This window comes from Falco rusticolus, chromosome 15 (assembly GCF_015220075.1).
Source record: "Falco rusticolus isolate bFalRus1 chromosome 15, bFalRus1.pri, whole genome shotgun sequence".
Classification (NCBI taxonomy): Eukaryota; Metazoa; Chordata; class Aves; order Falconiformes; family Falconidae; genus Falco; species Falco rusticolus.
In genome coordinates, this window is record NC_051201.1 from 1,501,870 (window position 1) to 1,515,913 (window position 14,044).

At 45.3% G+C, this 14,044-nt stretch overlaps 1 protein-coding gene across 1 annotated transcript in view; it reads left to right on the forward strand.

Annotated features, from left to right (window-relative positions):
* Positions 1–14,044, forward strand: part of FANCA (FA complementation group A) — a 37,092-nt gene that overhangs the window by 22,417 nt on the left and 631 nt on the right. Inside the window, exons 25-42 of the mRNA XM_037409136.1 lie at positions 232–331; positions 1,186–1,385; positions 1,836–1,932; positions 2,170–2,346; positions 3,417–3,490; positions 3,931–4,059; positions 4,560–4,626; positions 4,866–5,032; positions 5,609–5,714; positions 6,875–6,934; positions 7,293–7,397; positions 8,062–8,174; positions 8,989–9,130; positions 11,115–11,177; positions 12,322–12,427; positions 12,828–12,903; positions 13,353–13,509; positions 13,852–13,944. Of these exons, the coding sequence (XP_037265033.1) occupies positions 232–331; positions 1,186–1,385; positions 1,836–1,932; positions 2,170–2,346; positions 3,417–3,490; positions 3,931–4,059; positions 4,560–4,626; positions 4,866–5,032; positions 5,609–5,714; positions 6,875–6,934; positions 7,293–7,397; positions 8,062–8,174; positions 8,989–9,130; positions 11,115–11,177; positions 12,322–12,427; positions 12,828–12,903; positions 13,353–13,509; positions 13,852–13,944 (2,032 nt within the window). The remainder of the gene's footprint in view (positions 1–231; positions 332–1,185; positions 1,386–1,835; positions 1,933–2,169; positions 2,347–3,416; positions 3,491–3,930; positions 4,060–4,559; positions 4,627–4,865; positions 5,033–5,608; positions 5,715–6,874; positions 6,935–7,292; positions 7,398–8,061; positions 8,175–8,988; positions 9,131–11,114; positions 11,178–12,321; positions 12,428–12,827; positions 12,904–13,352; positions 13,510–13,851; positions 13,945–14,044) is intronic.

Genomic DNA, 14,044 nt, shown 5'->3' on the forward strand with positions numbered 1-14,044 from the left:
GTTATCAAGTATTAGAGGCAGGGCACTGGTGGTGTTCGTGTCTTTGTGTAGGGTTACTCTGTTCAGATATCCCAAAGGTGACACTTCCTTCGAGCATATACATGGAATGATAATTATCCTGTATTTACAAACAAGTATGGCTCAGGTTCACGGTGTTTAAGTATTTTTAAATACCTCTTCCTGTATTGGGGATAAAAGGTAAAATGAGCATGTGTTTTTTACCTTCTGCAGGCAGGGCCCATGTCTCTCCTTGTTTGTGAAGATGATGTGTGGACACAGGAATCTCTTACCTGCTCTTTTGGGCAGGCTCTGCCAGCTTATTTATCATCAGGTTAGTTTTCCAACCAACAATCATATGGTTATAGTGTACTAAAGGCTATCCTACCTCCATTTCCTGGGCTGTGGGGCATGTACCTGTCTGGACTGCACCATGGAGGGACTTGACTATCTTACAAGCTTAAAAAAAAAAAAACAACAACCAAAACACCAAAAAACCCCACAAAAACCAAAACTCTTTTCAGCCAAGTTATACTGACTTGCTCTCACAAATGTTAGCTGAATGTTTTCCTACAGAAATACTACTGTAGAAGGTTAATGCATTCAGAGATATATTTTAACAGAAGCTAAAATAAGCAAGTTTATGAACAAGCCAAAAGAAAAATAGTAGAATGTTTGATTCCTAAACTTCCACCACTAATTCACCAATAATTCAATTGTACCCCCCTTTTAAAAAAAATAAAAGTAAGACCCCCAAATCTGGGGTGCAGTAATGCATAGTTTTCTTTTACAGCACTGTTGTTTTTATTTCCTTTACCCTGTGATACTGCAGAGGTGAAATTAAAAGGCTGATAGGCTGGATTAGCTGTCACAGAAACTAAAAAACCTTGAGTCTGAAATTCTGCTGGGCTGAACTTACAGCCAGTTGCTTCAAACTACTGTTACAGAAACATACTGATTTTTCTGCGGGTTGACCAAAGATAGCTGCACAGTTTCAAGGAAGGGAGAACACTTTTGGTGTAACTGGTATCTCTCATCTGGTAAATTGACATTGCTACACATTAGCAATGGGCAGAAGCAATGTTTTGCTACTTGACTGATTATGAGGGTTTTGTTCTGAAAAAGGTTGTTTTGTTACAAATGAGACATCTGTCTCTCTTCAGTTCTCTACTTATCTTTGGCTTGCAGGGTCCTTCCCTGAATGATGCTCATATTTTAGGACTAGCAGCTTTTGTGATCCATTTAAGTGAATCCAGAGCCTTAATTCCTGAAGTGGAAGCCAATTTTGGAATTTCTCAGCCTGTTCCTGAAAAGGTCCTTTCCCTTTCTGAGTACTGGAACTGCTTGCTAGCATGCAGGACAAAAGAGTCGTTGGTCTTCTGCATGAGGTGAGATCATGCATCCACCACATCCTTGCTTCCCCAGGTGATGGGTTTAGCTTTGCTGGAGGGATGCTGGCAACACTCCTGTGCTCCTGCGGAGGATTTCCAGAGCATGTGTAGATGTTTCTGCTGCACAGAGGTGCTATGCAGAGAAACAGGCTGGTGGTGGTCCTGCATGAAATGGCATCCTGATGATCCTACTGCTTGCTGGAAGAAGGACTGACTGGATGCTGTCAAAGTTTTTTTTTTTAGTCTCTGCTTCTGAAATTTGTGCCATTAATGTACCTGGGGTTGGGAGCATATAAATATAAGTGGTCCCAAAACCAAATAGGTTTGGAACATGTTGGTTAAAAGCATTTTTAACACTCAGTCTTTGTTTTGACTCTAGACTTTATGACTGGGAACAGATATGATTGAACCAACCAGATAATGGAGTTCTTTCTTTTTCTCTATCAGGTTTTGCACTGCAGCAGCGTCTTATCTCATGTGCAAGTTTTCATCCTATTCTCATGGAGATTTGTGTGCCTTGCTTCCTCCTAGCCTTGTTAAGAAGGTAAAAGGAAAAAAGTTTTGCTATTACTTATGAGAAAGATTGGTTTCAGTTCAATTGCTTGCTGCAGACCCCTGTGTAACTATAACTTGTATGAAGAAAACTGTATAAAAATGCATCTTTGTACCCTCCCGTTTTACCACTCTGTGTGTTTGCTTGTTTGGCAGTTTCACACAACCAGAGGTTGCACTAGGCCTTTTTTTGTGATGGAAATGTGCAGGGGGTTTATGTCTTTTTCAGCTGCAGTACATCATGCCACGGCTGAGCTTAGAAGCTCGGGGGATCCTGTGCGAGGAGGCTAAACCTGACCTAATCTGGAGTTCCTTGTCATGCCCCTCTCTGAACTACAAAAGAGCCAGCCTTTGTTTATGGAAGCAAGCACGCTTTCGAGAGCTCTTGAAGGAAAAAACATTCCAGGTATAAATCTTTTCTATTACTTAAGTTCACACTGTAATTTTTGGGTGTTTTTTTCAGATCTGCCGTTTTCTTATAGGTGATAAAAAGCTTCCTGTAAAAAGTTACTGCCTGAAAAGCTGGTCTGACAGCTGAAGGTGTCGTGTGTGCTAGGTTATGGGCTCAATGTTGTTTGTAGATTTTGATGGTGATGAGAAGGTAGAAATAGAAAACTAGAGGTAAAGCTTTTGTGTCCTGCTCATTGCAAAAGCAGAAAGCTTGGCAAGGTATACTGCATCAGTAAGAAATGGATCAGAAGCTGAAGAGAAAAGGCCTGTCCATAACCTTCGCTTCCTACTGTGTACTGTCTATGAAGTGACGGTGAATCAAAGGACTGAAAGTACATGCTTTTTGGTTTTTTTGTGCTTTGGTCTAAATGTCAGTGTTCTCCTGAACCACCTGTGTATCTTGGATTGTGTGGCTCTGCCTTGCCGTGAAGCAGGTTAACATCTTGGCTATTCTCTTTATGCCATCCTTGCTATGTATCTGATTTGACAGGATTTCTTTTTTTAACCTAGTTTATATAAAACCAGTTTGTCTTTGTGCAGAGGAGTTTGTCATGTTACTAGAATGACTTCTTATGCTTGGCTAGCTTGATGTACAAGGGTAAAATACCTTTGCATTATAACCTTTCTTTGATGCTTATACCAGTCTGTCTGACTATGGTGCTTTGTTCATTTTAGCATTAATTTCTAATAACATACATTAATTCTGGTATCTAGACTTCAAGAAGATGAGCATGTTTGAAAATGTCAAAGGGGTGGGTATGTGTGGGTCTGTGCGAGAGATGCTTTATATTCTTGCTTTGAGTCAGTTTTTGAATGCCAGCGGGGTTTAGTTTCGTTTTCTTGCAAGGGAAACAGTACATGAACTTCTTTGGGTCGATGTCTCCTGTTTCATATCTCTTAATCTGCATGAGGTTGTGTCTGGGTATGGGTGAAGGTGGGTTTTATGTTGGGAAGAAGGTGGCTGTTTTGCACAAGTTACTTGTCTTGCTGGTCTGACCTCTTCCCCCAAATCGTTGCTTTTCCCAGTTGTCTTTCAGAGAGTGGCTGCTGTTGGAGCTGGAAGTGTGCCCCGAGAAGGATATTCTGTCTGCTTCAGAAAGGTAAGTGCAGAGGAGCTCTGTTGAAAAAGGAGTAGTTTGAGTCCTTTCCACCCAAATTAGGAAAAAGCATTGAAGATCAGGAAGTAAATTAAAAAGCTGCTGTGGGACACAAATGCCTGTCAGCTACTACGGTTTGTCCATAGTTCAAGCAACGCTAGAATGAGGCGTGTGTTTTAACTTGAGGAAGTTCACTGGGATAACCTCTGGCTTGCATGTGCAGTCCTTCCAAATAACTTTTCAGAAAACCTCCCTGTTTCTGGAAGCAAGAGATGACTGACACCAGGACATGTGCTGTCTGGTGGATGATTTTTTTTATACCTGTACTTAAGTGGGTGCTTTTATCTGTCATTCCACTGGGTGGGTGAACTTCCTTTTACATCAAGGGAAGGGCACCATTAAAATGTTGTGATAGATTTCCTGACTTCTCTTCAATACTGCAGACAGGATTTCCATTATTGGGCCATCTATCAATGGTATCTTCCTGCACCTTCTACTTCTGGTGGCTGTGACGGAGACCTGGAGAAGGCATGTGGCATTATTATCAATACCATTCTGGATTCCTCACAAAGGTATTCTGTGTCATGACTTGAACTTCTGCAGAAGCAATGGTTCTGCTAACGACCTTGCAAGCTAGGAGCTGTGAGCTTGTGCCTGACATGGGGCTGTGGAGGCGATTCCCTTCTCACAGGTCTGGCTGGAAGTGAAAGCTGGGAGGTGGCTCTGCATGAGTCACCAGTCTTTGCATAAGAATCTTGCTTTAGGTGACAGAGGTCTGAGGTTGCAGTCACAGATAGTACCTGGTCTGGTTTTTTGGTTGTTTTTTTTTTTTTAAAGTTGAATTTGTATTCAGATTTGTTCAGCCAGACAGGCATCAGTGCCCCTGAGAAGGTGGCTGAAGCTGGAAAATAAGGAGGGAGGGTTAGAGGAGAGTTGCTGTCTTGCCTACAGCTTATTTAAGGAACACTAATGTTAGAGCTTTATGTTCACCTGAAGCCATTTCACTTTACTTGAATTGTGTTATCTTCCTGAGCTAACAGGGTTAGTTACCTGGTGTGTCTCTTAATTTCAGGTTGGACCTGGGTAGCTGTGGCCAATCTAAGATGAGAGTCAATCCTGATATTCTCTGCAAGCTGCAGGTGACTTCAGATTTTGATGTGTATCTGTATGTTCAATCCTTGAATTTGCTCAGTCAAAGTATTTCCTGATACGCTGGTGTATGTAAGGCTGATGTTCAGTTCTCGCATGTGAGCAGTAGCATGGAAATTGAGAGTTTTTTTCTTGATCTCTCTGTGTTACTTCAGAGAAACATAGAGGATTTGAATGCAAACTAGTGTGTAGCCCCGACAAACTGTTTTCCCACCATCTCCCTCTTTAGGAGATAGTGCTGGAGCTGGGGTGTAGGCGCAAGTTACTTTCTGGATGCTTGGATGCCCAGAGACACTTCCTGTTTGAGATTCTCCAGGAAAGACTGAAAGACAGAGAACCTGGCTCTGCTTTGGGTGAGCAGCTATGGAGGCAGCAGGAGCTGCTGCTGCATAGAAGGTAAATGCAGCTCTGACGGCTGAGAATGCCTCAAACAAAACTGCTGTTCGAAGGAATTATGGTGTGTCCCTGCGCAGCTGGGTAGCCTCCCCTCTTATTCCACAGCAAGTGAAAATGACACTTTATGTCACGGTACTGGTTGTGCAAGAGATGCTTACTCCCTGGTACCAACATGCATTAACTGCATTTCAGTGTGCCATCTTGAGCGACGAGTTGTCCCTGCCACTAGATTGGATTTCAAAGACCACGCGTCTTCATGGACTCTTATTTACAGCCAGCAACACTCTTAATGCCACCACTTGTGTTAACCATTGTTAATTACTCTTTTTGCTGCTGTAACCTAGGTGTGCATTTCTGGTTTTGAGCCATTGATGGTATCTTTGAAAGTAGTGCGTATATCATTGAAGTGCAGTTTTTTTCCTGGGCAACTGGGAAGATTCCATGTGCAGTTTCTGTCAACATGTTTGAGATCTCTTAGACTCCCCAAATATCAAAAGGCACGTGCCCCAGGAGTGTGGAGTCTGATTCTCTTCCTGATGTTAACCTCAATTTTGTTTTTGTTCTTCCCTACCTAAGGATTCTGGTAGGGCTCCCTGCATCCGCTCTGATCAAGACATGTCGAAAAGGAATGAAAACCATGTTGGACTGTGAAGACTTTTTTTGTTTTGTAAACTCAGAGCTGGTATGTGTTGTTAGCCAAACGATAATTTCTTGTTGATAAATGCTGTAGGCAAAGACCTTAAACTTGGATTTAGGACAGGAGTTAAAATGCAGCCAAACTTAAACTTAGCTTATATCATACTGTAGGGAGGCTCAAGTTGTTATGCTTGATACTTCCCAGCTCCTAGCTCTGCAGAGGTCCCCTCAGCATTAAATAAACTACATTAAACTACTGCCTGCTGTAGGATGACTTTTGGGTTCATTCACTTGGAATTACGGTGGCATTTTACACTACTGAGAGAGAATCCTTGGGAAATAGTGTCAGCAAATCTGGGGCAGAGCCAGCCAGCATATCAGTGGTGGGAGCTGGGTGTGCACGGTCCAGGGGTAAATTCACCAGTGGGTGATCACAGCAGAGATGTGGTAGTAGCTTGGCCAGTTCTGGAGAAGTAGGAGTGTTCTTTCCAGTCACGTTGTTTGTGATGACATATGTCTTTGGTGCGCATGCATGTGCAGCAGCCTTGGGGATGCCTTCTCTCCTTTGTGTGGATATGTTGTCCTTCTGTGCCACCCTGTCTTTGTTGGTTGACGGTGGGTTAGAGTGAAATCAGCAGTGTTTTCGTGGAGGCCTAGAAGTAAGGGGCTGAGCATGCACTCTTCTCCAATATCTTGTGCCAGGACATTAAACTACTTTCCTGTGTGGGCAGTGAGATCCTGCTCATCCTCCTGCGTTACATGCACTGGAGAAACATTCAGAAACATCCCTCCAGCTTCCTGGGGGAAGATCAGTTGACTTGCAGGTCCCTCAGGGCACTGTTTTGTGCTCAAGGGATAGCTATCACTTCTATTTATTCACCCTGGCCAGCCTTTTCAGGCCCTTCTGAACTAGCATAATAGGCACAGCCAGAAACCTCCATTCATTCCAAGACAATCAAACTGCTGCTGCCATCCACAACATGTGGTAGGGCTGGGAAGGGCTGCCTGCTTTGCTTTCTAGTGCTGGGACTGTAAAGCACTACCTAATCATTAGAAATTAAGTTTCTGCAGGCTGAACTGATACTCAGGATCTCACTGGGTAATTTTGTGCTACCTGTTGTGCCAGACACCCAAAATGTTCAAAGAAAATCACAATTCAAAACAGAAGGAATGACTTCACACCCCCCCCCTCTTTTCTTCCCACAGAAGAATGTCTGTTCCAGAGGGTATGCGCTCTCCTACGACATCACTGCTCACTTTTTCAGGGTAACTGCTGCTTTTGTCATTCTGCTCCATTGTCCAGCTAGCCTGACTATGCTGTTCTTAGACACAAGATGTGCTATTTGTATTCTTGTTTTGAGAATTATTGTGTAGATTTCAAAAAGAAGAGCAATAATCCAGGAAACAGAAGAGAAGTAGCAGGAGGGGAAGTAGTGGTAGAGATTAATTTTAATACAATATAGCAAAGCTGTTGGGGGAAGGAGAAGCTGTTGGGTGCACGTTGCTTTTGCTGGGCCATGCTGACCCCTACAGTTATCTTTGATTAGTTTACACATGGCTTGGTGAGGTACTTCAAAGCAGCAAAGATATTTATGTAGTCATCTCGTAATTTATCCTCTTCCAGGGCCTGCTTAATGCCAGCTTGGACTGTGAAGACTCAGTAGAAGAGGTCAACAATGTTCTAACAGCATGTAAAACCAAATGTGCCATTCTGCTTTTTTCTGCAGCTGTAAGTGTTATTATTTCGTCTGAAGAGTACTAGATGAAAATTCAGTACCAGTTCAGACCACTTGTTTTTAAACTTCCTTTAATCTGAAGTGTGGGGGTAGTAATCCTTAATGCCTTTGGAAAATTACAGTGGTTTAGTACCCTTGGTATCGCTGATCCCAGCTCTGGACATGCAGCCTTGCTTCTGGGGTGTCACCACAGTAGTGGAACAGAGGCTGTTTAAGAGTGAAAAGCTGGAAGCTTGTCTTGGTTTCAGAGCACTGTGCTGGTTGTTACATGCCAAGCAACTGAAAAGTCCATAAAGCACAGCTATTTTTTTTTTCTTCTATGTCCTGTGCGTAACTCTTCATGCACTGTTTTACATGAGGATCCATGGTTTTTTTGCATGTGGTAAGCACGTATATCACCTTTGCAGAACTGTTCTTTTATTATGACTGGTCCTGCTAGAGAAGTTTCAGGGTGCCATGGTATGGACACAAATGATGCTCTTTGCACTTCCAGGATGTGAAACTTCTTATATTTCTTATGTGTGTATGTAGAATTTGGACTATAAAGGGGAAAGCCCCTTTCTCAGAGTATCTGGTTGAGATCGTGTGCATACCTGACTGCAAATAGCTACTGAGTATGCCACCACTAATGCTGCTGGCTTCCGTCTTTCTTCTTAGCTTTGGTGGCCAAGGCTGGAGCCAGTACTTTGCTCTCAGTGGAAGAGACTCTTTGGGACTCCACTCGCAGAAGAACTGGAAAGACTGAGGGAATGGCAGTCCTCGGCTGCCAGGTGAGGGCAGGAGTGTGGATCTGCAGGTGGGAGAACCTGCTCTCTTGAGGGATCAGCGCCTAGGAGGCCTGTTCTCCGAGCCAGGCTGAGTTTCAACAGGCATTATGAAATGCTAATGTGGATGGAGGCTTGTAGGACAGCTATATACACATTCCTTTGTAGAGTTTAAACTCAAAATGGGTTGTTATAATTATTTAGTCTGGCCTTCCATGTAATATGGGTCAGAGTTTCACCATAGGAAAAGAATCTTTTTAGAGACTAGAAGGCAGAATCCTCATTAGACAACACTCGAAATAGCCTTTAGCACAGTGTTGAGTCATTTGCTTAGGCTTCTGCACCCTTTGCCCTCTGGATTGGGTGAATCTCTGGTCTCCTGAAGCTACTGACTGCTCCTCTGCTAGATGCTTCCTTCTTTGCCTGTCATTACGCTGGCTGTTCAGCTTTCTGCAACTTTTCTCCAAAAGCTGGAAATCTAGTATAAGAATCTCCTTGCAGCATCGTTTGTTTCTGTAGTAGACAGTTAAATACCTGTCCAGCCTCTGACAAAAGGGATTTGGGAATGCTTCTGTCTGTTTCTAGACTTGTTGTTTGGTTTTTGGTTTGGTTTTGTTTTGTTTTTTAAACTGTCTCCATGTAGCATGCAACTGCAGGGGAAAAAATTTGGAGAGAACAATTTTGGTTATTTGATCCCAGTCACAAACTTAACACCCTTTGCCAAAGCCCCTGGTTTCCTCATTTATAGCTGTGATTTTTTTTTTTCTTTTTCTTTTTTTTTTCCCCTCCAAAACCATGACATGTTGGTTTTGTTCCCTAGCTTCCTTTCTTCTGGAGTCGCTTTCCCCCTCTCTGGCCCTCCTTGGATTTCAGCCGCCTTCTTCCATTGTATCATTCAACAGCATTCACCACGTGGACGAGAGAAAAATGCACTGAAGAGACTGGGGACTGACACAGAGCAGGCAAGACTGGATGCATTTAAAATGTCTGCTGTTCCCTACACTTGAGAACTAAAAGCAGAATGTCTTTAGCTGAGGAACGGTTGTCCTGAGATACTGCCGTATCCCTGGTAAACCCTGTTGTGAAATCTTGCTGGTGGCTAGTTGATAAAATGCAGCTGTAAACTGCCAGTTGCAAAATACTTATCCTAGAGTCAAAGTTGTTTCAAATGTAAACTTTTAACTCTGATACTGTGTCCTCTGTGAAGTCAGGGAGAACTATTAAACAGCTGCTTTAAACACTGATGGCAAAGAGAGGGCTGCTGCAATTGAGAGCTCAATCCATGGCATGCCGAGGTCACCACTCCCTCTGACAAAGGAGCAGTCCTTGTGGATTTTGGCTCAGACAACTTGGCTAGGAGGTTCAGGTGATGCAGAAGGTTGGTGAGACAGGAGTGCAGGCATTTTAATGGCTCTGGGAAGACAGACTGGGAATTTCAGTGTCAGATTTCCTGAGGGTTTTCCCAAGTCTGTTCCAGGAAATGCCTTTGCCATTTCACCATGCTCAGTGCCCTCCGTGCACAAGAATTCTTGGAAATGCTCTGCTGAGGAGGAAGCCTGGCTGCTGCCTGGCAGTGCTGCCTGATCTTCCAGGGGAGATAGCCAGGACCAGAGCTCAGTGTGGGGAGTGTCCCTGTACAGAGACGTTCACAGGTGAATAGTGCTGAAGCGGAAGCTGTGCTTTACGATTTACTCTTAAGTTTTATTGCTCCAGGCAGCAGTGATGGTAGCAGCTCCTTTTGCTACAGGATTGACTCCTCCACTGTTTATACTGGTCTAGAGCCAAAAGCTGCTAGTCGGGAACTGGTTTCACTGGGTTGATATGAGCATTTGGTAGATGTGGAATAACAGCAGCTTTCACCTCAAAGTCTGCCTTGAGATAGGAGAAGGATGCCAGGAAAAGTGAGAACAGTGGGAGGGCTGAGTGTAATTGGGGTCCCAGCAGCTGCCTGGTGTTCAGGCCTCAGGTCAGACCCTCTACTACTGCCCCAATATCTATGGGGTTGCACAAATATTTCTGTGGTGGGGACTTGGTCCCACACACAGGACTGGTGTGAGGTCAGGTGCTGAATCCCTTCAGGCAACAGACAAAGGGCAGATCTCTCTCTGTTGAGAGTGTTGTGAAATTAGCCACCTTTTGGGGATGGCACACTGTAGTTAAATGCAAGGAACCCAGGATTTCCACATCCAGAACTCCTTTTTGTTTGATCCATCCACGTGTAGCAGTCTGTGCCTCTGGAGAGCTCTCAGCTGAAGTGAAAGGTCTCTCGCTGCCATGTTCCCTGCCCTGGTCTGACCGCTGTGCAAGTGCAAACAGACCTGCGGTGCACAGAATATGCTGTGTGGCTTAGCCCGCTCCCTGCTCAGACAGAGACAGGAAATGAAGGTTAGCTTTACAACTGGTTTAGCAGCACAAATAACTTAGTTAACTTTAATTTCCTAGGATCGCAAAGCCACTGCATCCTTTGATTTGCATGGTAGGGATCCAGAAAAGTGATAACCAGTGTATGTTGGGACAAGATTACAACGGGCTTGCTGAGATGGGAGGTTGCACAGCGTCTGCTGGTGGTATGCCGTGCTGGCTATGGACCAGCAACTGCTGTCCTCCAGGTTTACATCTGTGCTTGCTCGTTCAGTTTTACCTGTGTTTGACAGAGGTTGTCATCTGTTGTCCAGCTTTCTGACTGCAGCAAGCCTTGCTTCAAGAGTAGTAAATATAGTGTGGAATTTACCCTTAGAAGCAATGAACGATGAAGTCAGGCTGCAGTCTGTTGTCTTCAAACACACTGCCTTCACCTGGAAGGAACAGCAGTGTTTGTAGTTCATCCCAGGTCCACCCTGGGAACATACTTGATGAAATGTTATTTCCCTGACTGGGACTGGAAAGCAAAAGTTCTGGGTCACCACCACAGATACAACTAACAGGCAGTCTCTCTTTTCCTTGCAGCTTCTTGTTTCTTTGCTGTTCTTTGCGCTCATGGATGTCATCTCAGCAAAAATAGCACCAAAGGTAAATTCAGCCCTGAGGGAATTCTCATGACACAAATGTGTCTAATCGGCTTGGTTTGCTGCCTAAAAATGCTTTGTACCGGTACTGTGAAGGCTGGTAGCTTGTTCTGCCAGAAGGAAGGGATCAGCAGCATCCCAGACAGAGCCTGCTGAAAGCCTTTCTGTCCCTATCAGATTAAACCTGTGTTTTCCTCTAACTGATGTTATCTCCCCTTTCACTATAGTAGCTTTTATTTCTCTTCCTTGAATGACTTGCTATTTTCAGTTCAGACTTTACACCTCCCAGGTAGCACAGGGACCTCATCTCTCTCTCTTAGCTTTTGTGTTGTGCCTCACAGTTGTTGGAGGACATTTTTCCTCAGGCTGGAAACATATGTGGTATTTCATAAGAGCAGGGGTCCCCAGCAAGGAGGAACATTAGTTTCCAAATGATTTAATGCTATTAAATGAAGCAAAGATGACAAGTTTCTTCCAGCAGCTGTCTGTCCTAAGCATCCTCCCACCTGTGAATGCTTGTTCCTGTCCCTTTGCTGTCTTCTCAGCTTTGAAGTGCAGCCGTTTGTGTAGTCACCTAACAGATTTGATCAGGGAGCAGATTCAAGTTAAAAATAATCATTTTGTCTCATGGTCTGCCTCTGGGAGGGTCTGGAGGAAGAGTCATTGAGGAAAGAAACATCTTGAGCAAACAGATCTGGGAGGTTATTCCAAGTAAAATGAGTAATACAAAAAACCCAGCCATTCAACAATCCCAAGACATGTTGTCACTAGGAAGGTTAGAGGGGGAAAAACCTGCTCTGGGGAGTGGGGTGGGTTGGTGCAGGACATGAAGTGGCTCTGTGCTGAGCACTGCTGGGAAGTGTGCTGGTGATGAGTCGGTTGCTCATGGGTGCTGCTTCCCCCTCTCTTGCAAATTGCTCTCTGCTGAGCCCTGTGGTGGCCTGGTTTGGTGACAAGGCACTGTGTTACTCCAATGCCTGATTGCCTGGGGGAGTCCAGGCTGCCAGGCCAGGGGAAGCACTTGGGCTGAATTTGTAAAGGTCCTTTAATAGAGCACTTCATGGACACACTCTCTTAAGAGGGGTTCCTTTCTGCTTTGATGCAACTAAAACCTAAGCCTAACTTGACCTGTCCTTTCTGACACCCAGGAGGGAGTGGATTTTCAGACTTCTCAGGAATGGTCCCTGGAGATCTTGCAATGCCTGGAAGAGAGGGGCATGTCCTGGCCACTTCTTTTCTATTCGGCAGAGAAAGGTGAGCGAGTCCTGCCTGCAAGGGTGGAAAGGTGAGGTTCAGTGCTGCCAGCTGCTCTCCTCTCTGTGATGAATGAATGTACCTGTAAGAAGGAACTGAGGGGCCTTTGTAAGCAGCACAAAAAACACTTGCCTGAGTAAAATTCCAGAACATCCTGCTTCTCAACCCTGCAGTATGGTGACCCAGCTGATGATCAGGAGCAACTGAAACTCAGTATTGTTCCCTGTGGTAGAGAAAGCCTCAGCGGGGAAGCTCGCTTCTCTCAGTGGTCACCCCCACCAAGCACCAGTGTTTGTTGTGGGCTGGAAGGAAACTGTATGGCCCCTGTGCTGCTGTAGAAGTATGCAAGGTGGCCTGAGGACTACTAAAGATGCTTAGTGCTTCTCTTTGTCCATTGCAGACCCTAGGAAATACCATGTCCTCCGCAGTGCAGCCTCGGACCACCACATCCAGCTCTTGCCTGTTGCATTCTACAGGTAATGTCCTGCTGGGTTCGGAAGGGAGGTGCTCGTGTACCCATGGCAGGGGCGTTGGGACGAGATGACCTTTAAGTCCCTTCCAGCCCAAACCATTCTGTGGTTTTGCGGCTGATCATTTGCATGTACAACAGCTGGCACAGAGGTAACTATGGCTGGCCTGCAGGTGGGCTGAGCAATTACATTAGCTGTGCAGGAGAGAATACTTGATCATGGCAGAATTGCTATTTAATGAGTCCTGTATCTTCTGCTAGAAGTTTCTCTTCATGCTCCAGAAGGGAGTGTCCCTGGCTGCCTTCCTGCTCCTGGCAGGGGGGCGGCCCTGCACCCTATGGGACTTGTAAAATGGACAGCGGCAAGAGCACCAGCTGTGTTTGCCTTCTGTCTTTCCGCGTTTGAGTCTACCACAGAACCAGTGCTAACCAGACACCGGGTGTGACCTCCTTTAGCCTCACCCCTTGCTTTCACCATGAGTTGCTCGCTCGAGAGCCCACCTTCCTCTACGTGGCGCTCGATCTGTACATCCAGCTGCTTCGACTCTTTGTGGAAGGGAAAGATCTGCCGCGGTCTGACCAAGCAGGCCAGAGCCCAGACCCCACAGAGCACGTGAGTGAAGCTGACTCTTTCGTAACTGTGAATCCTAACCTTTATCCCTGCCACTTGCAGCATCCCTCCTTGCTCCCACCTTCCTCTACAAAGCAAAGGGCGCTTGTGCAGCTGCCTTTGCAGGCAGTCAGCTTGCTTGCACCTTGGGGTTCAGAGAAGCTGCCTTGCTGCTGTCTTACTTGTACAGAACCTCAGGGTGGATGTAGTCACTACTGATGTGCAGAACCTGTGAATAGCCCCTAGGTGTGATGTAATGGTTCCTGTTTCACTTTGGAAGGCAAGGACTGAGGGCTGGAAGTGACATTGCGCTTGGCCTTTATCGGCTGTCTCTGTGTTCTCCAGGGGGATCCCTTGGAGCTGATCTCCACAGCCCGGCAGTTCCTGCTTGGTGCGATCCCACGCTGCCCTGCCCAAAGCTTTGGAAACATACAACCGGTGTGTTAATATTTTTCTTTTCCTGGTGTGCGAGAGCTGGGAGTGCTGCTTCTGCCTGTGTAGCCTTTCCTGGGTACTACTCCTGTACTGGTGCTGCTTG